Source organism: Balaenoptera musculus, chromosome 16 (genome assembly GCF_009873245.2).
Source record: "Balaenoptera musculus isolate JJ_BM4_2016_0621 chromosome 16, mBalMus1.pri.v3, whole genome shotgun sequence".
In the NCBI taxonomy this organism is placed as follows: Eukaryota; Metazoa; Chordata; class Mammalia; order Artiodactyla; family Balaenopteridae; genus Balaenoptera; species Balaenoptera musculus.
Window position 1 is genome coordinate 15,585,530 of NC_045800.1, and position 26,552 is coordinate 15,612,081.

General features: G+C 34.7%; 1 protein-coding gene across 1 annotated transcript in view; it reads right to left on the bottom strand.

The window, feature by feature from the left end:
• Window positions 1-3,313: 3,313 nt before the first annotated feature.
• Window positions 3,314-26,552, bottom strand: part of TRUB1 (TruB pseudouridine synthase family member 1) — a 31,952-nt gene continuing 8,713 nt past the window's right edge. Inside the window, 6 exon segments of the mRNA XM_036829636.1 lie at window positions 3,314-5,916; window positions 6,721-6,777; window positions 8,813-8,952; window positions 10,288-10,360; window positions 19,624-19,705; window positions 25,509-25,564. Of these exon segments, the coding sequence (XP_036685531.1) occupies window positions 5,657-5,916; window positions 6,721-6,777; window positions 8,813-8,952; window positions 10,288-10,360; window positions 19,624-19,705; window positions 25,509-25,564 (668 nt within the window). The 3' untranslated portion in view covers window positions 3,314-5,656.

The following is a 26,552-nucleotide window of genomic DNA, read 5'->3' on the forward strand; positions in this document are numbered from 1 at the left end:
ATATCCAGCAAAAATATCTTTCAAAAAACGAAAGTAGGGCTTCCCTGGTGGCACAGTGGTTGGGAGTCTGCCTGCCAATGCAGGGGACGCGGGTTCGAGCCCTGGTCTGGGAAGATCCCACATGCCGCGGAGCGACTAGGCCCGTGAGCCACGGCTGCTGAGCCTGCGTGTCTGGAGCCTGTGCTCCGCAACAAGAGGGGCTGCGATAGTGAGAGGCCCGCGCACCGCGATGAAGAGTGGCCCCCGCTCGCCGCAACTGGAGAAAGCCCACGCACAGAAACGAAGACCCAACACAGCCAAAAATAAATAAATTAAAAAAAAAAAAAAAAAAAAAAGAAGGTAAAAAAAAAAAACACTTTTCAGACAAACAAAAAACAAAAGCTGAGAAAATTCATTGCTCTCAGACTTGTGTTATAAGAAATGTTAAAGGAAATTACTCAGAAAGGAGTATGATACCAGATAGAAGTTTGGATATACATTAAAAAATGAAGAACAGCAGAATATACATAAATATAAAAGTTTCAGAAATCTTTTTAGAAGATAACTGACAGTCAGGGGTCAGCAAGCTACAACATGAAGGTAAATACAGTTTTATTGTAACATAACCACATCCACTCATTTATGAGTATTGTCAAGGGCTACTTTCACGAAACAATGAAAAAGTTTGCTGACCCCTGGTCTAAAGCAATAAAGTAAAAATAAAGATCATCAACAACAGAAAAAACCCACTATATTATAGAGTTTATAATATATGTAAAAGTAAAAAGTATGAAAACAGCACAAACGATAGAAGATATGGAAATATACTCTTGTAAGATTTCTACAATATACATGAGGTGGTACAGTACTATTTGAAGGTAATCTGTGATAAGTTAAAGACATGTATCATAAATTCTACAGAAAACAGTAAGAAAAAATTTTAAAGAGGTAACATTAACAAGCCAATAGTGAGAAATAATGAGTAAGATGTAACACAATGCCAAAAATACTCAAAATTGAAAGCTAATCAAGTGCCCATCATTCAGTAAAATGGATAAATGTAGGTATATTCACACAATGGAATACTAAACAATAATGAGAATGAATGGCCTGTGAATGTGTGCAACAACATGGAAGAACCTCACTAACATAATTTTGAGCAAAAGAAACCACACATGAAAGAGTGTATACTGTATGCTTTATTTATATAAAGCACAAAACCAGACAAAATTAACAATCTATAATGTTAGATATGGTTACCCTTGGCAGTGGGGTGGGGTTGGGAGCTAGTGACTGGAGGGGAGCCTCTAGAGGGCCTCTAGTGGACTAGTAATGTTCTGTATTTTTTTTTTATTTGGTTGTTGGTTGCACATGTTTGCTTTGTAAAAATTTATCAGGTGATACATTTACGATATGTGCAATTTTCTGTATAGATATTAAATATCAGTAAAAATTATATACACACACATATAAAACTTTTACTGATACTTATATAAATATATGATATATATTTAAACTAAACCCCTGATGAAAGACAACACACACAAAAAGAAGGATTTTGAAAAAAAAAGTTGATGTTCTATAAACTTTTAAAAACCACAGTAATCACTGAAACAAATACATGTGTAAACAGTAAATTAAAATAGCAGAAGAATGAATTCATATCTGGGAAAAAGGTTCAAAGAAATTCCCCAAGAAGAAGCACTGAGATAAAGCACTGGAAAATATGAAAGAGTAATTAGACACAATAAAATGAGAAGACATAAATCTAACAGGAGTACTAGATGTAAAAGATGTGATATTCAAAGAGATAAGGGATGAGAATTTTCCAAAACTGATGAACAACATGAAAATTCAGGCTCAGAAAGAACGAGCTCTGAACAGAATAAATACGAATTGCCTACACTCACCAGCCTATTTTAGTTCTGCAAAAGTTCTTAGAGATAGACTAGTCTGTCTCCTTTGTTTTAAAGATAAGAAAGCTGAGGCCTGAAACGATTAAGTGATTTGCCTGGATCAAAAAGCTGACTGTTAGTAGAGATGGAAATAATCTTAATATGTCATATTTTAAGAGTTACGAATAAGAGGAGCAAAATATAGTTTCTGACTTCAACTTTCCTACTGGTATGATTATGTAAAACAGCAATATGAATATGAACAGCAATATGAACAGCAATATTCCTGTTCAAAGAGAGAATTTTAACTCAAGTTGAAACTATGAAGGCACTACTGATTCAAGTGCCATGTAATAAGTGTTTAACAAGTGGCATTTAATAAATGATTAGGCCAGGCTACAGCTGCCCACACACACCTTAAAGAAATAGTTTCAAGACAAGTCGTCTATTTCAATTTAATTACAAGACCATTACAATCATTTCAAGCCATAAAGCTTATATTTATCATATTCCTCTATTTAAATGTTTCAATATTTTAGAGTGCTTTTTGAATTATAATTTTTCTATTATATACATCATGATATGAGGTAAATTACTTTCTTCTTTTGAAATACAACTAATTAAACCTCTAAATGTTCATTGTAAGTCTGATACAAATTTCAAACTGATCAGAGAGGCATAAAATGTACTGAAGACCTTTTAACGTACTGAAGCATTCTTTTCTTATATAGTACAATGAATCATTTCTGATGACGGATCAGTAGCTTGTATTAATTCAAGTATTTAAGAAGAAAAGATCTAGTCAGTATAGGAAAATGTGAGTTTAGCCCTTATTCAAATTTTATAATTTTGAATTATCAAAGAAAAAAATTATATTATTTTAATGCTCATGGATCTTAAAACTGTAAATAATTCTATGACCACTTTTGATGACTTTTAAAACAATATTTTCCAGAAATATAAAAAACTAAGTGTCAAAATGAAGTCATTTGTACGTTCCAGGTTGAAACATTTTCAGAAATTTCTAACACATCTTTTCTTACAAGTAAAACAACTTTATTATTACATGAAGAATTAGGCCTAGAAATACATAAGGCACAGATATTTCTTTAATATTTTGATTAAAATGAAAAAAACAAAGCAGTTGGTATTCAAATACCAGACTCAAGAGAAAACTAATTTGTTTATGGATGAGTCTTAAACTTTTTAGAGAATCTTGATCAGTTACAGCTGCTTATGAAAGTTAAGAATAATATCTTTAGTTTTCAATAAATATTAACTATTCATACTCATATATCTGGTGACTCTAAAAGGGGAAGAATTCTTAATATTAGTTAGCAAATGTGGTTAGTAAAAATGGAAAATGAAACTAAAATTAAAAAAACAGCCCATGAAAATGCTTCTACAAGTATTTACTGCACAAATAACTCACACAAATGTATAAAGAAACAATTAAGACATTTATTTACATAAGTGAACAAAGTATGTGAAAAAGTCACACAAAGGCAAATCAGAGCAACTCTGAACCTGTATAACTTACTAAATGAGCAACGACATATAAATCCCCCACCCAAAGCTGTAGACTTTTAGTGAACTGACATACTCAAATGATGACACTGTAAAATGTTACAACTCTTTGGGAAAGCAATAAGGCAAACTCATTAAGGAAAATTAAATTGTTCCTATTATTCCATTTAATAATCCTGCTCCCAGGAACTTACCCTAATAAAATTGAAAATAACCTAAGTATTCAGCAATAGAGAAATGGTTTAAACAAACTGAAGTAATATGATTAAAATAATCATTGTCAAAACTAAATACAAATAGTAAAAGAAGATGAAATTAAAAAAATAGTCAATAAAAAAGTATAGGTGTCTTCAGACTGTAATTATGTGAACAAAAGAAGGGAAAAGAAAAATACGAAATTAAAGTTCTGAAGTCACTGTATCAGGATGGTGAGGATTTGGTAATTTTTTCATTTGGCAACATTTTCTTCAATGTTTTCAATAAAAGAAAAAGATTGGGTACCATTTTAAAAAGTCACTTGTCTTTTCAAAAAATTTATACTCTTCTCCATTAGTAAATTATACATGTTAAATTTTAAGTTAAGAAATAGAGCAGAGAGGCCCTAGTTGTTTTATATTCCTCTACTTGGACCTTAGCTGGCAGTGTATGAAGACATACTGTAACCTGTGCCATTCCAACAGAAAGAGGCAGCCACTGCCACCTTTGGTTACACAAACTGCAGGGCACTAGATATGAATATGTAAAACTGTAAAAGCTTCAAGTTACAACTTTGTGTGTTTGGTGTTTTATTTAAGGCATTATGATAATTAACTCTTCTTTATAATTTTCTGTGTCATACTAAGAATGTTTTAATATTTCCATTTCCACTTGAAAAATGTTGCCAATACGCTGAAAGTGCTCTATTGAAGCATATAACTTTTTATACTGAGTTTATATTAGGTTAACCACAAATAAGATCACGTTTGTCTACATATTTAAAATTTATAAGTTAGAGGTTGCAAAGCAACCACCTTTAAAAGAAAGACAATCCATAAAAATGTAAAAACTCTTATATGATGAAAAATTTAACAAGTCTTCCTTTTGAAACTATTTATTTGGATAAATGCAGCGGGATTTGAAAATTTCTACAGATGCTGCATTATATATTGCTTTCCTATAACAAAAATATGAAGCACTCATTACATATGAACTTTACTATTTCAGAACATGACTGTTTTCAAAACTATGGTAAAGAGGGACAGGGAACTTTCAGTAGGCTACCTGAATGAAAACGTTTGAGAATAACTGTTTTTAAACATTTAGAGCAGAAGGGATTAACTGGAAATGCAGGGCAGCAATCTCAGCATCTATAAACATCACTTGAAAGAGCAAATTGAAAGCAAAATATCATGGGGATTAATACCCTATAAAGATGTATAAATAAGTACTAAAGAATAAAGAAAAGAAGTTTTTCATTGAAGGCATTCTTTAGCTTAATTTTTTTTAATTAGGTTATTTAGTAAATTGGTACAGGGTGGTCGACTATATTGATTAAATTACCAGGAAACTATCTCATAGCTGCCAAAACATAAGCCATAGGAGCTGTCCTGCTAATGGGAGAGTAGAGGTGAATTTAATTAAACATTTAGTCTTCTATTTACATTCCATTAGTGGTAGCAGCAATAATTTGGTTCATCTACAAATATTTACGATAGAAGTTTATTAGCTTCTAAGATCTAAACAAACACAGCTATTACCAAGATAGGTGCAGCCTTATCAAAGAAATGTTCTTAATAATCATAAACTCTCTAAAACATGAGTTAAATAATGGCTTTTTCCAACATAGTTAAGGAATTTCAATAACCAGAGTCACGAGGAAGCCAAAATAAAGCCAAAGAAACTAATATACATTCACTTTGTCACACCAAAGAAACATTTAGCTCATTTTTTTTCCTCTGATTAGAAAATGTGGTCAACTTTTTCACAGGAAAAGACTTTGATGAGAGATCAAAATCAGAAAGTTGATTTTCCTGAATCCAATCTAACAACAACATAACATCCTAGAAGAACATTCTATAGTACAGCAAGAACTGAACAACTGCAAGGCTATTTATAATGTACAGCACATAAATTGTGCACCGTAGAAACCATAAATGATGGACATTTTTCTTCATGCAAAAAAAAAAAAAAGAATCGTTTGTCTTGGCACACAGCTTGTCATTCTGCACACAGGATTCAAATATCAACCAGGAAATGAAGACAATCCCAAGCCAAACTTAAAATGTCTTAATTACATCATCTTCTCCCTTTATCTCACTTAGAGTTATGTACTCACAGCTCAAAACTTGCTCACTAGACTCCTCAGGTTTTGACTTTTTAAGTGCCATCTCTGCTGGGAGAAGGGATGAGCACTGCTCGAGAGACTGTGCAATGTCATCAATTGTCCATCTGTCTTCGGGAAGGGCATGCTCCTCCAGGGTAAAGGGTCCCTGTTTGGTTCGGGTCAGCTCCAGCACATTGGCACAGGAAGACAGTTCTATGGCAACAAAAGGTGAAAAGAAACCACAAGATAAATGATTCAGTATTTCATTCAAATACTGAATCAACATAAATGATTCAGTAATTCAGTATTTCATAGTCTTTAATTTTTCAAATGACAGAACTTGATTCAAACCTCTCAAAACCACCTCAAATGTAAAACTGTAATTATCCAATATAATAACCAAGAGCCTTGAGATTAAGAAATGATTAAGGAGCAAAATAACATTTAATAACTCACCTAATAAACTGCTTTAAAGTCTACAAGGAAGTTGCACACACTTTTCTTATTTAACCCATGAAACAACCCCATGAGGTAACTATTAGTCTCACTTGGCGGATGAGGTAATGTGACCTGTCCAGTGTCACAACTGCCAGAAAATGGCAGGGCCAGAACTGCAACTTCCTGGCTGTTTGTAAGACTATGGCTTCCAGTTTTTTAAAAAAATTTGACTTGGAGCGATAAAAATAACTTTTAGAAGGGTTAATCTTTTCTTCTTATCCCTACTTTGAGTTAAAATATTTTATACTTGAAAAAAATGTTGGTCCTTAGATTCATTATTCACATCTCCATTTTCTATTCCTCTTTTTCTCCTCTCTCCCATTACAAGCATTTCACTGCAGCTGCTTATGCTGATTAATTGTCTTCCATAAACCTATAACGCTTTGAAGGCAGAAGGGCAGGAAGAATCCAGTTCCTAAGGCCAGTACTCAGAGACATGGAAAATGGAAAATTCCTTCTTCCCATCAAAAAGGAATATTACTCTCTAAATGATAATTCATAATTCATCTTTATGCTTACCTTTGCCAATGTCACTGACCAAGCTTCTGATATAAAAACCTCCTCCACATTCAACATCTGGAATGTTAACAGTGACATGGTAAATTGCTAACTGCCTATGAAATCCACTTTACATAGAAATGATGCCCCTAAACAAATGTAAAAATGCACTATGCAAACAATCGAGTGATAAAACATTTATGCGCTAAAATATAAATTATTCATCCAGTAGCATATGTGTTTGTGAGACTGAAAAGTCAGAGTGTGGAGAAAGCAAACAGCAGAAACTCTTGAACACATTTTAAATTACATGGCAAGTCATACCACTTCAATACTTCAGCCTTGTTCATTTAATAGGTTTTAAATAGTTAGAAATCTCAGTTTTGCTATTATGAGCTGCAGATTTAAAAAACTATTTTCAGATTTGTACATCTTTTTCATTTAATAGGCTTTAAATGGTTAGATATCTCAGCCTTGCTATCATGAGCTGTAGATTTTTAAAATATTTTCAGATTTGTACACTCAAAAAATACAACAAACAAAAAAACCCTTTTCAGTGACAGGAATTATGTTTGGGGTAATATACTACATGGAGAACTCAGCATATTTAAATGTTCTCCTGGAAATATTCCTGAAAAAATCATGAAATAACTTAAAATTACACAATGTACCAGAATTGAATGCATAACTAAACATCTTCTGAACGCAGTATAATACAAGTTTATTGGTTAAGAGCAGGGCTCTGGATTATTTTTATTCATCCACAAGACATCCTGAAAAGAACTGTATTTTCACACAAAAGGACTACTTTCTGTTTCTAGCTTAGCATACAAATAAAGCTATTTGAGGGAATTAATCAAAACTCCCCACCTGGGGATTTTAATTTCTTTTTTTCCCCATCAGCTCAAGGTTGGGAGCCACTGCTGAGATAAAAAAAAATGAGCACTACACAAATGTAGGTGTTCTACATTCTTGCACTATATTTGACTTGGGTGAAAAGAGTCAAATTTGGCCTACTACAAATTCCAGTGAACAAATGCAATTGGAAAAATTTGAGGTTTTTTTACTTTCATAAATAGTATCTATTGTGCCAACACAGCGGCCGCATTTTCATGGAATGGAGTGAAACATTTTTTAGTATGTTTGTTTCATTGTTTGTCTAATATTTTAGAATCAGGAAACTTAAGGAGTGACTTTTTAAGAAAATTGTACAAAAACCCACCATCTACAGGAACTTAATACACACTAAATAATAATGTCAATGGGAAAAAAAGCAATGAAGTTTAGGAGAAAAGGTTTTGGGAAATTATGTCTAAAAGGAATCCCATTCAGTATGCACCACGAAATTAGGAGCAGGATCAATTTCAGGGAGCCTGAGGATTAATAAGAGCTACAGCTTTTGAGTCTCCAGAGCTCTTATACGTTCAGGGTTTTAGCTAGGAGATCATAAAATCTCCAAACAATAGAAAAAAACTTTTTGGGTTTTATATTTATTTCAAATATGGATTATAGATAAATTCAAATTGATAACTTGAGTTAAAATTTACCACATGTCTAGGAATACACTAATGCCTTACCCATTACTTCTATATTTTCATGATCTTTAGCAGTAATTTATTGGTGACAAAGAAGTGGTGGGGGGGGGGGGGTCACTCCACTCTTAGAATTTCTTGTCCAAAAACTGAAAATGCATTGTTTTAAAAGGACAAATTAACGTCAATAAAAAACTGAGTGTAAACTATCAGGTAGTAGCCAAAATGGGGAACAAGTATCCATAAGATAATAAAATACAAAATACAAAATTTTGAAAATATGTACTCCTTACCTATTCTTCCCCATAGAGATCCAAAGTATGTTACTTCCAACTTTATAGTAAGATAATATAATATATGAAAAACTCAGACTATTTAGGACATTTCTGAACCTCCATATAGCTAGAGGTATTCTCATTATTTGTGTTGTCAAAAAGGTATTAACAAATTCTAACCTTCTTTAAATTCAAATTTTAAAAAATCTCCAATATCCTAGGGATCCATTAAAATTACACAAAAGTAGCCAAATATAAAATAAAGGCACATGTAAATACAAATGTTTTCAAATTTCTCCATCTTACCTAATGTGAAAAATGGTGGCTGGAATTTTTGAAGGGAAAGACTGTACACGGTAACTGGCCTGGCAGGTTTTGCTTCTACTACTTCACCTCTCTTCATCAAAGTTGAAAGTCTCTGTCCATCTTTCTTTAATGCAGAATAGCTTGCAAGGTACAAGAGGGAGACAGGAAGAGAAGGAGGGAGGTAGAGAGAGATTGAGAAAGAAAGAGAGAATAATTCCAGATTACAGCATGGAAAGAAAGGATGATTAGCAGCCCTTTAAACTGAAAATCCTTCTAAGAATGAACTAATTTTTTCTTCTAATCTACCTCACAATGGTGTCATAGATAGAGTTCCTAAATATCTTTGAGGCTAATACAGCTCATTCTGGCACTCAGTGAGCAATGTTGTCAATATTTCTCTTTAACCATCTTCCTGGAGGTGGTCTATTCATGTCTTCACTAGTCCTCATTCTGGGTTAAGGGTCTCCGGTCACAATGATCTCAGCTATATTTCCTTGAAACAATATATTTCCATTATAATAATATTCATTTTCACATATAAGTTACCAAAATGTTTCCAAAGAGCAAATAAGCAAATAACAGATCTTATCTTTGTGTGATTAAATTTTACTAGACCACAAAATCCTTGGAACAATCACAGAGAAGAAAATTCTAAAACGATTCTTATAAATATAAATGTTTACTACATCTTAACAATAATGATCCAAAATAATGTTTATTCAGATCCTGCTACAATTTTTAAGTCTTCACATTTGAGGTAAAATTATGAAGAAACATTTCTCCATAGATATTTCAGTGTTCTTGAAAAAACTTAAGATTTTTTAAAAACACAAAATATATTCTAAATTCTAAAAGAACTGTTAGTAACATATCCTGACACATCCTATAAGCCATTAAAAAAAAAAAGAAGCAGCAATTTGCTTGAAATGGTAACATGCACAAAAATATGGCTAAATGGTAAATCAATATCATTATACTTTTAATAAGTTATAATTCTCATCTGTTTCATTTATTGCAGAGAATTGTGAAGTATAAGATTCTGGGCCCAAAAGGAATGGTCCCAACACCTGACAGGAAGTGCCAATTGGACGCTGAATCACAGCTCTGATGCCTGTACCAGACTGGACTGGTCCCTTCACAGCAATTCTGGGAAAAGTGACATCTCTGCTCTCCAGAACTGCCCTGATGTCTACAGATGGAATCAGAAGAACCAATAAATCCTGGAAGAGCACAGATGTCAGGCTGTGGCAATATCCAGAGACAGAGGAGACTACATCCCAGTACCTCTTAGAGAGTGTCAGAAGCTCTGCATCCTGTCTGAATCAGGTTCACCTTGCTTGATCATTTGTCAGATTTAAAACCTGCCTCACCATATAGTAAAAGGAAGCCCCTCTTCTTTTTTTTTTTCATTAAAGTGATGTTAGCCACTGGAAAATAAAATTAAACATTTATTCAAATTCATTAATTGAACTTACAGGGGAGGTACTTGCATTATATTCCCAGTAAATTTCTGTAGAATGCCTTCAATATCTTCCTGTGTTATTTTATCTGCCAAAAATGAACCAAAAAGTGACACTAAAACAACCACAGAAGTACATGTGCTATTTTTACAGCACTGACAACTCTGAAAATTAAAAAAAAATTTCCAACAAAGCATTTATTACAATGTACGTTTTGCAGGTCAAATTCTACCTTGTTGAGATGGATAAAATACATGCTAATGAGATAAAAGGGGGAAAGTCTTATATTGTCCAATATTAAGACTAAATTTAATTTCGTTTGCTTCATTTTTTTCTCCATTAAAAATGATCCAATCATCTTATATGCATTTACTACATACTTACTATGGCCTTCAGAAGACCTGAGAAAAAATGTTGCATAAAGCTATAGGAATGGTCCTGCAGTGACCAAAAACAAAAATGTGGTGATCAGAAAGTAAGTAGAAAAATACCCGTAAAGTTCATTTCTAAGGTTTTCCAGGCATCAAATATTATAAATAACTGAATAAGTTATTGAAGATTATCAAGTACTAACCACATTTAAAATTTTACCTGATAGATTTCAAAACTGTTGTATGGTATATGGTATACATTTTCCACACTCACATTAACTTTGTCCCCAAGTAAAGTTGTATTTATGTCTCCTTCCCTCCCTTCACTGCTCTTGGAATTGCAGTCAGGAGTCTGACTTTTGCCTCAAAAATAAGCCAGTGCAAAAAGAGAATATACATAGCAAAGATTTTATCTGTCTTACTCAGATAAAGCTTTTCAGCTTTTATTTGATACTCTTTCAAACAAAATGATGCAATATTAAAGTACTGTTCTATAATTTTAACAACTGAAAACTATAACACACTGAAATTCAATATTTGGGATTTTCACATATAGATAGATGACTATCCATATTTCATATTCAGTAATAAACTAAGTTACAGAAATATTCTATAACTTGTTTAGGTTATAGCAATGGAAAGAAATTACAGTCTTCTTTTTCACTTTGCAGGAAATTTATTTAAACTTTTTATTCTGGTGTATACATGTTACATTTGATTTTATTTGAACAATATTAAACAAAAACTAACTAATGTGCTCTGAATTACTGTTCGAACACCAGAATAAAAATTAAAAGACAGCATGGAACATGTCCAGATTTCAATATCAATGCAGCAAGAGAGTCTTAACCTCAGTGTGACCTTGATCCTTACAAGCTAAACATGAACAAAAGACCAGAATCTACTAGACTCAGAGGAGAGCTACAGAACTCAAAAGAATTTCTCTAACACCTAGCTCCAAAAAGGCAGATCTGAAAAGCCTATTCTGTTCAAACTGCTTTTCAAACAGATGTATCTCATGATATGAATGGATTTTTCCACGAAAATTTTTTACTCTACTGAAACATTAAAACATAATTACTGGTGGCACCTTAGTTATGCAAAACTTCCAAATCTAGACAGCCAACATTACCACCATGCTGGCAATTGCTGAAAGAAATGCCACTGTTGATAAAATTGCTATAGTTCACAATCTAGTCTGCCACACATTTTAAAAATAAGACCAAACAGCTTTCTACTTCCACCAAATTGGTCTCTTTACTGACATTCCTGCCAATGCGTGCTCCTTTGTCCTGCTTCAGTGGCTCTCTTTCACTGATATTCCCCCACACAAGGTGACAAGATGTACTCTTTCTCATTCTACTTCTGCCATGCATCCTAGGCATTTATGGTTTTGCTGTTCATTCTGAAATTAATCATTCACAATTTTTAACTGTTACCTACTATATATATGTAGGTGTTACCTCACCAATGGAATTCTTATCTCCTTAAAGGCAAAGATAGCTTTTCCTCTTCCATAATGCACACAATTAAGATGGTACTAAAGACATTCTTGTTGAATTTAATTTGCTGATGAATAATAGAATCTCAAGGTTAAAAGAGCATTTAAAAGTCACCAAGCAATCATTCATTTGATGTTCGAATCACCAGACAGAAAGCCTATGCAGCAAGTTATTTTACAATAAAAGCAAATATAATATTTTAGATATTTTTAATATGTAGTGAAGCATGCTGGCTATATCTGAAACATGATACTAGTCTGACCCAAATAATAATTGTCCCTATAAGAATAAAGACTCTACCTCCAAAGGATTTAAAAAGAAATCAAGAATAAAATCTCTAAAGCAAGTATATCCAATAACTGGCCAAAAGAAGGACCTTTGGTAGAAGATGATAGGTACGATAGAAGTACCATAGAACTTGAGTAATTATTCTTTGTTTAGCAAATTAATAAATCATCAATGTGATAGTATTCATTTGAAATTAATTTTTTAAAAAGTCACTCCCATAAAATTAATATATACAAGACCATGTTACATGTTATTATTTGCTTAAAATTTATTGGCTCTTCCAGTGAACTTCCAACATGAAAGTTGGTACTTAACTGAATATGGAGTTAAAAGCAGGATGATGGATTTTAAAACAATATTCAGGGACTCCCCTGGCAGTCCAGTGGTTGAGACTTTGCCTCCCAGTGCAGGGGGTGTGGGTTCGATCCCTGGTCAAGGAACTGAGATCCCACATGCCTCATGACCAAAACACCAGAACATAAACAACAGAAGCAATACTGTAAACAAATTCAATAAAGACTTAAAAAAAAAAAAAATTCAACCAGGATAGAGTTAAATGGTTACTGGACAAGCCTTGTCACCAAAAGCAGCTGTTAAACTGGAAAAAATACAACAAACAACTGTTTTCAAACATTAGACAACACATAGCAAGGACTATCATCCCTGAGATAAGGGGAAAAAAAACAAGGTAAGGCCCACAATCACTTGCTTTTGCTTGGGGGTGCTTTCTGAACTGACTGCAGGAGGGGAATAACAAACAAAGCACTGAGCAAAGATCAGAATTTGGGGAAGCGGCAGCAGCTAGAATTTGAGAGCATTACACAGAGAAAGTGATGTCTATAGGGGTCCACTTGAAACTGGCTAAATTCCAAGTTGCGCATGTATATAGTGAGTCTTCACAAAGTTAAAAAAAGAGCTACTACCAAACCTCTTACAAGGCTGGAAGATGTCCAAATTCCAACCCCTCAGAATGAAGAAACTTTGCTGAATACCCCAGCACTCGATAGACACCCAAGAAAAGCCATGCCTTTGGAGTAGGGCTAATGCAGACCTGAAAAAAAAGTCTACTTTAGACCCATCCTAACAAGGAATCTATACAAAAGCGACTAGAATTAATAAGTGAGTTTAGCAAGGCTGAAAGGCATAAGATTAATACACAAAAGTCATCTCCATCTATGTATATCTAGCAATGAACTATCAGAAATTGATATTTAAAAAATCCAATTTATAATAGCGTTAAAAAAACAAAGTACTTAGAGATTTCATATACAAAAGAAGTGAAAGATCTGTACATTGAAATCTATAAAAATATGGCTTTATTTTTGCAACTTTTCTCTAAGTTTTGATATTATTTCAAATAAAAAGAAAAATCTTAAAGAATACTATGAACAACTTATACCAATAACTTGGAAATTTGAGATGCAATGGACAAATTCCTAGGGGAAAAATTATCTAGAGTGACACAAGAAATAAAAAATATTAAGTTTGATAGCTAGTAAAGGAATCTAATCCATGATTAAAAGGCTTCCTAATAAAGAAAACTCCAGAATCAGATGTCTACCAGTAAATTCTACCAAACAGTAGAAAGAGAAATAACGCCAATCTCACACAAATTCTTCCAGAGAATAAAAAAAAGAGAGAAAGAATACTCCCCCCCATCCCATTTATGAGGTTTGGTATAACCTTGATATCAAAACCAGTCAAGGACATTAAGAGAAAGGAAAAATACAGGGTAATCTCACTCATAGACAAAAATGCAAAAATTCTAAACTAAATATTAGCAAACTAAATCCAACAATTATGTAAAGGATAGCATATTATGATCAGGTTGGGATTATTCTGGAAATGTAAAGTTAATTTAATATTTGACTAAGGAGGAAAATCAACAGATACAAAAAACATTTGATAAAATTCAATGGCTGCTCATGATTAAAAAAACAAACAAATGGCAAATTAGGAAGAGAAAACAATTTCCTTACTTTGATAAGAAAGCTATAAAAAAAACCTACAAAAGAAAATCTATAAAAGTAAGATAGGGGCTTCGCTGGTGGTGCAGTGGTTAAGAATCCGCCTGCCAATGCAGGGGACACGGGTTTGAGCCCTGGTCTGGGAAGATCCCACATGCTGCGGAGCAACTAAGCCCGTGTGCCACAACTACTAAGCCCACGTGCCACAACTACTGAAGCCCGTGCACCTAGAGCCTGTGCTCCACAACAAGAGAAGTCACCGCAATGAGAAGCCCATGCACCACAATGAACAGTAGCCCCTGCTCGCCGCAACTAGAGAAAGCCTGTGCGCAGCAACGAAGACCCAACACAGCCAAAAATAAAAATAAATAAAATAAATAAATTTATTAAAAAAAAAAGTAAGGTAGCAGGGCCTCCCTGGGGCACAGTGGTTAAGAATCCACCTGCCAATGCAGGGGACACGGGTTAGAGCCTTGGTCCGGGAAGATACCACATGCTGCAGAGCAACTAAGCCCATATGCCACAACTATTGAGCCTGCACTCTAGAGCCCGCGAGCCACAGCTACTGAGCCCGTGTCCCACAACTACTGAAGCCCAAGCACCTAGAGCCCGTGCTCCGTAACAAGAGAAACCACCGCAATGAGGAGCCCACTCGCCGCAACTAGAGAAAGCCCGCGAGCAGCAATGAAGACCCAACGCAGCCAAAAATAAATAAATAAATAAATAGAAAAGGTAGGAAAACTTGCTCTTTCAGATAACAAGACTTATTCTAAAACTATACCAATTAAGATAGTTTGGTATTAGCACAAGGACAAACAGGCCAATGCAACAAAATGGATTCCAAACAAACCCATGCTTATAAGATGCTTGATTTGTAATCCAGGAAACAAGGTAGTGGGGAAAAGTGCTGGGCCAACTGGATATCCATATAGAAAAAAATGGTGCATTGTAGATGTAATGTGAAAGGCAAAGCAATAAAGCTGCTAGAATATAGAAAAATATCTTAGTGCTTTTGGAGTAGGAAAAGTTTTCTTAAACAGGACACTAAAAAATTAACCATGAAGGAAAAGACTTGATAAATTAGACTAAAAACAAGAACTTCTGTTTTCCAAAAGACACAACAAAGAGAGGTAAAAGACAAGCCACAGAGAAGGAGACAATATCTGTAAACACGTACAACCAAAAAGAAGAGCACATATCCGCAGCATATGAAAAACTCGTACAAATCAATCTTTAAAAAGAAAAAAAAGGTGACTCAATAGGGAAAGAACAAACAAAACAAAGCAATGGGCAAGAGACCTGGACAATACACAAAGATGGCTTGGTAGCCAAAAAACATATGATAAAGTGCTGAATCTCATTAGGAATGAAATCAAAACCACGATAAAATACCACGACACACTTACCAGAATGGCCAAAATTAAAAACATTACTAATTGCCACGTGTTGCCAAGGATGTGGAGCAAGTGGAACTCTTACACGTTGCTGGTAGAAATGCAAAGTTATACAACCACTTTAAACTGTCTGACAATTTCTAGTACAGTAAAGTATTCACTTACCCTACGACCCAGCAATTCCACTTGGGTATATATTCAAGAGAAATTATTGCACATGTCTACCAAAAGACAAGTATAAAATACACAGAGCAGCTTTATTCATAAAGCCCCAAACTGGAGTCAACACAAATATCTAACGACAGAAGAGTGTGTGTGTATGTATATATATACACACACATCTCTCTACATTTTTTTTCACATAGTGGCATACTACACAGCAATAAAAAAGTCCAAAACGGGCAAAACTATACTATAGTTCTAGAATTATCAGCATAGTGTTGGATGTTAGAATAATAGTTATCTTTGGAAAAGAGAGATGTTATAGTGACCGGGATGGGGCATGAGGGGGGTTTCTAGGAATTTTCTATTTCTTGACTAGATTGGTAGGTGCATGGATATTTGCTTTGTGATAGTTCATTAAGCTGTAAATTTATATTTTCTCCACTTTCCTTTATTTGTAAAAATACTTTATAATAAAAAAAGTTTAAGTACAAACAAAAGGCACCATGGGATGACTGATACCCAGTTACTCACTAGCCCTACTATAGTGTGTGCCTTATTTGTTTAAATGACAATATGAGACCCAATTTAACTTTTCAGCTTCCTCTAGGAAACGTGGGCAGCCGAACCACAATCCAAGAGGAGCCACTCCCATTAGCTACAACATTAGCCGCATCCATTCCAGAAGACTTGGCCACTTTCTATTTTGGGACTAAGAGGTGGTCGTGCTTAGAACAGAGGATTAGCAAGAGATACCACTTTCATTTTACATTTCTTGCCTCCCAAAAGAAAAGCCACAGGAGGTATAGAAAAAATTATTCCCATCACAGGAGCTGTTAGGGCTTTCCAGAAGCTTGGCCCATGTCCAAGAAAGCCTGGGAAGCCACAACCTTAGTGTCCTGAGCTCCCTGAAGAACAGATGAGCACATTGAAGCCACATGTCCTCAGAGACACCAGCAACTGTACCTGAGACTTAATACCTCGGTGTGGATGAGAAAAGAGCAGCAGAAGGTAGGAAGATGCTTTGCTTTTCCTGTGACTTCCCTGCAGTCATCTTTGCAAACGCCTCTATCACCAGCCTTGTTTATTCATACACTAAATGGTTTATTCTATATGCCACACATTGTTCTAAACACCAAGAACCAAAAGAGACATGGTCTCAGCCCCAGTTTAGGAATTAACATGTAAATATATACTTAATAAATGGTGAAAAACACTATTTAGAAATAACAGAAGGTGTAATAAAAGAAAGGGCCCTATTAATATGGTTTGAACGTTGCGTCTACTGAGCTACAGACTCATTTTCTATGGCTAAAAACAGTATTTGTCTAGATAGGATAAAATGACCTAAGATCATTCACTTGCCATTTAATTAAGAACCGTTTTTTTGATTGTTATAATGATTGGGTAGGGTGGCAACATCAGCAGCACTTAATAGGCGAGGACCAGGGATGCTAGATTTCCTGCAATGTGCAGTGGTACAGCACAGTGAAGAACTGTCCTATGCCCTTGCATGACTTCTGGAGGTCTGCCAGATGTTCATGTGGGTGAAAGTCTGTTTATAATTACCTTAGGCTAGAACATAACTCCATTTCCCATTTAAACGCAGAATTTTTTGTACAGTCTTACATATACTGAACTTTCCAGTACTGAGTCATCAATATAACATTCCTGTCAGTCCGCATTTGACTTGTGGCAGTCACAGTGATTTATGTATAAGTATCTGTTATATATAATATATATATGACTACTTCATGAAGACTTTCCATGTAGTAATATCTGTATATTTACATAATGATGTGGCTATTTTACTATAAATTACCTTTATTTCTTCTTTATAGTCCATTTACTGTATTACATTGATTTTTTTTTTAACGTGTAGGTAGCGGAGAATACCTCTGACTTTTATTTCAGGATAATAAAGAAGCCATTAGAAACTATAGGTTAGAGGTCTTAGTATTAGTTCACAGAGGGTTGAGAACATAGGTCCTAGTTCTCTATATGACAGAAGTTCCTTAAGGAAACAGGGTAGGTCTTATATTTATCTTCCCCCTGGTACCCTGCTGTACAGCTTAAACAGATGGCAAACATTTACTGATTTACAGAAATCATACAGAAAAATCATGTCAATCAGCAAAATTCTCTGAGCTCTCATTTTCTGGGACTACAAATACTATTCAATAAACTATAGAGAGCTCTCCTTTTCAGGGCCTAAAGAAAGTTGCTTTTCAAGATTACAATGAGACGATTTTAACAAACTAATATGCTTTCTTTAAGGTAAGTAAATAAGGTTATAAATGACACAATACAAAGTGGAGTTTTTAAAACTTCCAAAATGCTTAAGGGCAGGAAGGAAGAGTATGTCTAAGTAGTTCCATCACCCTGGTCCTCTTCTAACATCACCTACTCAACCAACTGCACCATCATGTAACCAGTTTTACAACCCAGAAACCTAGGTCGTGGTTAACAACCTCCTCTCTGTCATTACCCCATCCAACCAAGTCTCACCAACTTTACTTCCTCACCATTCTTCTAATTATATGTGTACTAACGTATACTGTAGGATACTCTGGAAATTGCTGACATCCTCCTAGGCTGCTTTAATCTTAAAAGCATTCTGGCTGAAGATTACAGTTGGGTTTCCATTAAGTGAGCATCTGCTATTATTCCATAATAATAATCATTTCAAGGCTAATTCAACATCTATTTTTTAAAGGACTCAAAATAAATCCGTGATTTTTCTTTTCATTTTGGTGCTTGATTAATCATGCAAGATACTAAGCCACATATAAATGTTAACAGGACAAGTGAAGCTATTATGAACAAGAAGAAGGTTGGTCTAACTACTAGGGTAATATGTAATATATATTAAGACCACTCAACACAAAAACATAGGGAAGCAGATGCTAGACTGCCTATAGGTACATTAAAAAAAGATAACATTAAGCCCAGGCAGAAAAGAAACCCAGGAAGCTTACAAATAATTCACAACTGATGACACAATAATGTAGGTAAACTGACTGTACAAAAACCACAACTGCTGCATTATAAATAGCATAAGCACTATGAGAATTGCTAGGAAATCATTTCATTTATCTATCCTTTCTTAAAGTAGTGCAAGAAGGAATGGTAGAAAAATTAAGGTGGGCCCCAATGAGTTCTGCTTTATTGCTAGAGAAACAGCTTTCCTTTTGTCTTATCTTTTTACATACTCCAAAAGCACAGGAATATGATCAATTTTAAAGTACTAAAGCTAGTACATTTATTTCAACAGCTAAGAGATAATTATAAAAAACAAGACCAAAACAACAACAATGGCAAGATGCAGGTAAAATCTAGCAAGAGAGTTTCTCTGCTTTGTTTCACATTCACTAGGAAAAATGTCCTAAATCCTAGCTATAAATGGTTTTTGGCAAGGGAGTTATTTGGAAGAATTCTGCACATTAAAGAAAAACTGATTATAGGAAAAGAGGCAATTATTATAAATCTTTATTAACAGACATACCAAATAAGCAAATATGTGATAAACCATTTCCAACCTTCTTAACCCAAAGAAATGTACTGACAATTAAAATCACTGGGAATATGAGATTTATTTTAAATTCTGAATTCAGAGAAACTTTCTCTAAATATTAAAAACAAGGACTACTTAAGATGAACTTCATACCGTAAGGTTTTTCTTCTGTTACTTTCCCTGTAGAATCTAGCGTGTCAGTAGCTTTCCCCAGTTCGCCAGTGGCAATATACCTCTAGAGGAAGAGAAACAAGGGAGAGAAATAGGCATTAAGGTAAAGAAGAACTGTTATGCATGTCTTAAAGTTTATACAGAACCTTACTAATACTACCTGATACAAAATAAAGGCAAAAATCAATAGACTGTAATTGCTTTGTTAGTTTTTTTATAAATATATTTATTTATCTATTTATTTTTGGCTGCATTGGGTCTTCGTACGTGCTTTTTTCTCTAGTTGCAGTGCGTGGGCTTCTCATTGTGGTGGATTCTTTTGTTGGGAGCACGGGCTCTAGGAGGGCGGGCTTCAGTAGTTGTGGCACACGGGCTCAGTACTTGTGGCTCGCGGGCTCTAGAGCGCAGGCTCAGTAGTTGTGGCGCACGGGCTTAGTGGCTCCGCGGCATGTGGGATCTTCCTGGACCAGGGGTCGAACCCGTGTCTCCTGCATTGGCAGGTGGGTTCTTAACCACTGCGCCACCAGGGAAGCCCCACTTTGTTAGTTTTTGGTATGTGGGAAGCATTGTATAGACTGAGGAACATTCACAAACTTCCCACACCAGCCAACATGACAAGGAAAAGCCTGATTTTATTGATAATCATGGCTTATAAATATACTGTTACTGTAAAAAAAATTTTTTTAAACCAGTTTTCTACTGGGCAGTTTTGACTTTGAAGGAAAATTTTCAAATATACCTATGAGTAGAGAGAATGGTACAATAATCCCCTACCTAGTCATCTCAAGATTCAATGATTTTACCATACTTAAAAGTAAAATTAATTTTTAATCAATTTATTACTTCTTACATGAAATACCAAGAGTAATCTTAGTAACTTGTTTATGCATTTAAACAAAAGCTAAATATGTAGAAAATAAGGCAAAACTAGTATAGCATAAGTAATGTACATATGTGTTTCTTAATAAAGAGAAATTGCTACTTCTTAAGCTCTCTGAAAGGATAAAAGTCACTTCTCAGAACTGCTCATTATTCACAAGTGAAGAAGCAGATCACTCAGTTAACTGAGGATGGTTCTGCTTCCCATCTCAGGCCACACTTGTACTACATATTCTTTGTATTCCTCTCTTTTGATCAAATTCAAATTTTATTTGGAGGTTCACATGAAGTAGTGAGAAAAATGCAAGGAATATAATTCCCACTGAAAAGAATCTGTAGTTACGCTGAGCAATGTAAGCTGGAGAACTTTGCAGAAATATGTTTATTAATGATAAGCTTATTATGCTACCACACCGAAAACATGTGGTTTTGAATATCTTCATTAAAAAGCAATAGCTCTATACAGTTCATAAATGAAAGTCCTTCAAAATTTTCAATATAGTACTTATGAAATATATGAATATTAATAGAGTGTAAAGAAAAGGTACAAATTAGACTACCTCTGGAGAAAGTAGATTAGAGATGCTCTAATCTCCGAGAGTTGCTAAGTTTCAGAGGAACATTATTCAAGTCACACTTCAGAGTTGACATTGACTGGTTAACCTAAAAATGCTACTGAATACCTGGGGGAAATTACTGCTCTCTGAACATATCCCGGGGGAAAAGTTTGTATATCCCAATGATAACACTTGTTCAAGGGTTGGAGGGGGATACAAAGCTGCTTTCTGATGAAATGCTGGCTTTGCCTACAGGTACTATTATGGTTTATCTCTGCATATATATATATATATATACATATATATACATATATATGTATATATATATACACACTATATACCTGGAAAATGCTAGTTAAGAGTCTTTATATGGCATCAGTGATTTCCTAATAGAACATCAACCCTTCCATCGCTCACTGGTTTCAAAAGCACATATACGTAACCAACTTGTAATTAGCAATACAGAAAGCTAATAAAGATAATACTCCAAAACCTCATCAAAGTCTGTTACTTCAAAGTACATCTGTCATCCAGATTCTGCTGAATGACTGCCTCAAAGAAAGTATAATTTAGGGAAGAGAGTAAAGGGACTATGCATCTATTGCCTTCTTCTAGGTAATCTATATTCCACAATTAGATCAAGTTAGGTCAAAGGGATGTATTAGCCTAACCCCTTAGAATTCTTTTACCAACGTTATATTTCATGCAGATCCCTTCTTCACCTGTTGTAAACTATTTTGAGAACCACTATCTGTCACTCAATATCCCTTACTGTAAGAAATTTCTTTCTGACTATAATGCCCAGAGTAAAGTCTCTTCCTTAAAAAACTGGCATGCTTTCTCTTTCTAATGAATGTCGTATTTTTGCGTAGGCCACCAAAAATCACAGATAGAAATAAAAGCAACGAAATTAACTGTATTCAAGATTTCCAATAGAAATTGCTTGAATAAAATTAATGTCTATGGAACATGTAGCCAGAGAGACCCAAGAGGCCTGAAACTCAGGAGAGAGAGACTTGGGGATAGTGAAACACTTGAGAACAGTAATAACAGTATTTATTGAGCAACTTTTGTATAACCGGCACTGTACAGAAAACCTATATGCTTTATGTACACATTATACTCATAATCCCAAAAGAGAATGCAGTGAGAAAAAAAATGACTCAAGAGAAAGTTGATCATTGGCAGAGCAAGGCTTACCATACGACAAGAGAGAAAGCTAATGAGGAAGACAAGGAAGGGCTCTTTTCTTAAATCTTACTCCAATCTGATTGGGAAGGAATGCATGAAAGGAGTGGGGTGGTCTAAATAATCTGTGGTCTTCACAAAATGGAGGCAAATTAATCTGATGGCCTAAATATTTTAGGTAAAGGTCAGCACTCCACCCATTACTTGATAGTGTATGAACTGGTATTTATTACACTGAACAGGATTCTAAGGATATTTCTTGGTTCAGCAGGAAAGAGTGTTAGGCCACATTCAATCAGCAATGTCTCTCCTTAGGACTGGATAGTGAGGCAACGGTGTACTACGATACGGCTATAACATGAACAGCGAATACCTGCCATCCTAGAACTAAATACTTCTACTCTTGAGGTAACCCCACTCTACACATACTAAAAGTCTAATTTTTCTAGTAGCACTGTGATGCAAATAAAAATTCATCTGTAAAAGTAGAAAAAGTAAACATTAGGTCAAACAGCAGGTCTGTGCCCCATTAGAAGGCTGCAGACAATTTTTTAAATGAAAGAAAGATATCAAGAGTACACTGTACATAGGGTTAAAGTTGTTTGATAAAATTTTTGGTTCTTATACATGAATGGATATATAGAGTCATGGTGTAAAATGAAATCCTTATTGTGGGTCTTCGTCAAAAAATTTTTGAAAGTCACTGCATAAGAAGATCTCCAAGATTCCAGCCAGTGCTAAAAACAAAATCTATTTTTAAAAATTCATTAACAGGGCTTCCCTGGTGGCGCAGTGGTTGGGAATCTGCCGGCCAATGCAGGGGACACGGGTTCGATCCCTGGTCCAGGAAATCCCACATGCGGAGCAACTCAGCCCATGTGCCACAACTACTGAGCCTGCACTCTAGAGTTCGTGAGCCACAACTACTGAGCCCATGTGCTGTAACTACTGAAGCCCACAGGCCCAGAGCCCGTGCTCCGCAACAAGAGAAGCCACCGCAGTGAGAAGCCCGTGCACCGCAATGAAGAGTAGCCCCCGCGTGCCACAACTAGAGAAAGCCTGCGCACAGCAACGAAGACCCAACACAGCCAAAAATAAATAAATAAAATAAATAAATTTTTAAAAAATTCATTAACAGCTTTTAACTACTTTTGATAAAACTGTAATGTCCAACATACTTAAAGGTAAAATTTAAAAGATTTAATTTTTTCAACAAGTACATAATCTAAAATTAAAAGTATAAGAAACACAAATAGCTAACAAGATAATAACGCTTATTTTTGAAACATGAAACACCTAAGAACTAGGTCTCTATAATAAGATGCACCTGGGATTTTCTATTTACTTTACAGTCATCTGAGGATTGGTGATTTCACTGTATGACATTCAGCTTTCCTAGCTGAATACCAAAATGGTTTGTGATAAATAAACTTAAGCCAGAGCCAGTGATGTATTTATATTTCCAGTCATCATATTTCTGGAAATATGCCTGGAATTTACAGTGTAAAACCTTTCAACAACACATAGTGTGTTACATGTACTTGTGGTTTTGGAGGGGAGGGCTGGATAATGAATATTCCAGTGAACTTCACGTATTTTATCTTGGGGGGAAAAGAAAACAAACACATTCCTTAATATAAATATATCTTTTTGCTATTATAAAAGTGACTTTTCATTGTAAAGATTTTGGAGAATACCAAATAATGTGAAAAAAGAAAATAAAATCATCCATAATCCTGTATCAAGGTAACCATTGTTTATATTTTAGAATTAAGAAACATACATCAAGCAACTGGCAAATCCTGTAACAGAAACAGATTCTAAACTCCATGTGTCAGTATTTAAGTACAATGTTCAAATTTACTGTAAAACTGTCAAACTCCTCCACTCTAACACAGTTTTTATATTCTGTGATTTTTCAACACCAATATTTTGAAGACTGCAGAGCAAGCTGCATGGAAATTTTTCCATTTATCTAAGGTATTAAGATCCTTCCCAACTGAAAGACACAGGTTTTTATGCCAGTTAATAACTAAAATGGGATATCAAAGGCAACAGGCTCTCCAGGGCTTTTTATTTTAAGAAAAGCTTACTTAGACCCCTGGCACTCAGAGTATGGCCCAAGGGCCAGTATCCACCATGAGATAAGTTCAGAAAATGAAGGTGCTTAGAAACTTCTTTAGCAATTTGACATTGCCATAACATTTTAATTGTATTTTATAAAAGTCATCAATCAGTCTGCAACGAAATGGGAAGTTTTTTAAATGGTCTTTGACCACATTTTTTTTTTTTTTTTTAAGAAACAATTTAGACAAAACCACTTTATCCAAACTATTTATATCCTGCTTGGAGCAAGGGTTTTAAAACAAATAAAAAGTTTAGTCCAGGAAATTGCTGAAATTCTTCCCTAACTAGTGGCATATTAATCTTCCTTCCACAGGCATTTTCACTGGCCCCTAGCCCCAGCTATCATAACCAGCACCTAGTTGCTAATTAGAATACAGATATTATTATCTCTTTTAAAGCTAGAAGAGACCCTTGAGAGAATCAAAACCATTTTTCCTAAGGAAAAATTGAGAGGCCCGGAGAGGTCAAACACTGACATCTAGACTTGTCTTAGGGCTCCCCTGCTATTTCGATGAGGGTTCTCACTCAACAGGTTTAGAGCCTCTCCTGCCTCTGCCTAACCCCTCCTCCCTCTCCTAGCAAATGCCTCGAAAGATGCTTTTGGATTTAGTCAAGGAATGATGTAACATCATCTTAAAGAGGCCCCATTCTTTTATTTAGTAAACATTTTATAGCCATTGAACAAAGCATATCTTTTGCTGGAAACTGCATGGTTTACAAAATGGTATTGCTTCTACAAAAATTCCAAGGTTTAAAAAAATCTTCTGGTAGAATTTATGATCTGTAAGTTCCCTTTCATTTAAGAAATACGATTATACAAAACCAAAAAAACCTAAATACGTATGTTTAAATTATGGGCATCACAAAAGTTTTGCTTCTATGAGTCAAATTTGTTTTTCAATCATGAATTTATAGTCTCAATATTTTGAATCTCAGATATCATGATTATAGACATTGTGATTAATACTGTGTTGACACTCATTCATGCAATTTATACAGCTTATTTTTTAAGCTCATTCATGCAATTTATACAGCTTATTTTTTAACTGATAAAATCCAACACATAGGTCATTAAGAAAACACTGAAGAAAAACAGAACCATTCCAGTATTCTTACCTTGGACCCTGACAACATACTGGTCAACAGTTTTGTTCCCCTTCCAATTCCAACCACTACAAATCAAAGAAAGAAATATCATGACACTCTATTGTGAAAACTAGGTTTTAAAAATGTTTTATGACATACATTGGTCATAATTTCCTGGCATATGTAATATACAGTTGGAAAACCATTTATTTAGCATAATGTGAGGGTTCCTATCACTCCAATCGGTTGAACTTGTCCTGCAAGTAAGAAATTCTGAAGTGGGGGTGGGAGACTTTTTTTCCTTTTCCGAAGTGTGAAACATAATAGAAACCTCAATCCAGACAATTAGATAACAAAAACTTTTGGAAAAACCTCAAAGGACTCACTGGAATTTTATATGGGCATCAGTGAAAATACATGGTACAATTAATCTTGGTATGATAAAATATTTGACAGAGTTCATTATTAAACAAAGCAAAAGCCATCATCATAACTAATGAACCATTTAAAGATGATTAGTGCCCAGCACTATACAATCAAGAAAATAGAAACAACAAATCAACCCAACACAAAAAAGAATACAGGGTAAAATGAGAGCTTGGAGAGTGTATGTTCGCGTAGGCCATACACAAAGTACAATGGCTCACATGTCTCCTCAATTTCAGACATTATCCTTATGAGAACACATTTCACCAGCCGAGGATGAGAGGACATAATCATTTCTTCACCTAAGAGCAGGCAAATTTTTGTAAGAATTGAAGTATTTCTCATTAATGGATACAATTTTGTAAAAGAACACAATATAACCACCACAATTCAGAATTATAAGCAACAAGGAGAAACGACTGGCAAGCTAAAAGAATTATCATGAATATTTATAGCAGATTCACTGAGTTTACTATGAATCAAATTCTACTCTAGATGTTTTCCATTCATTAGCTCATTTAATCCTTATAACAACCCTGAAAGATAATACAATTATCCCTATTTGATAGGTGAGGAAAATGAGGCATGGAGAGACTAAGAACTTTGCCCAGCATCTCACTACTAGTAAATGGTGGAGTTAAAGTTCAA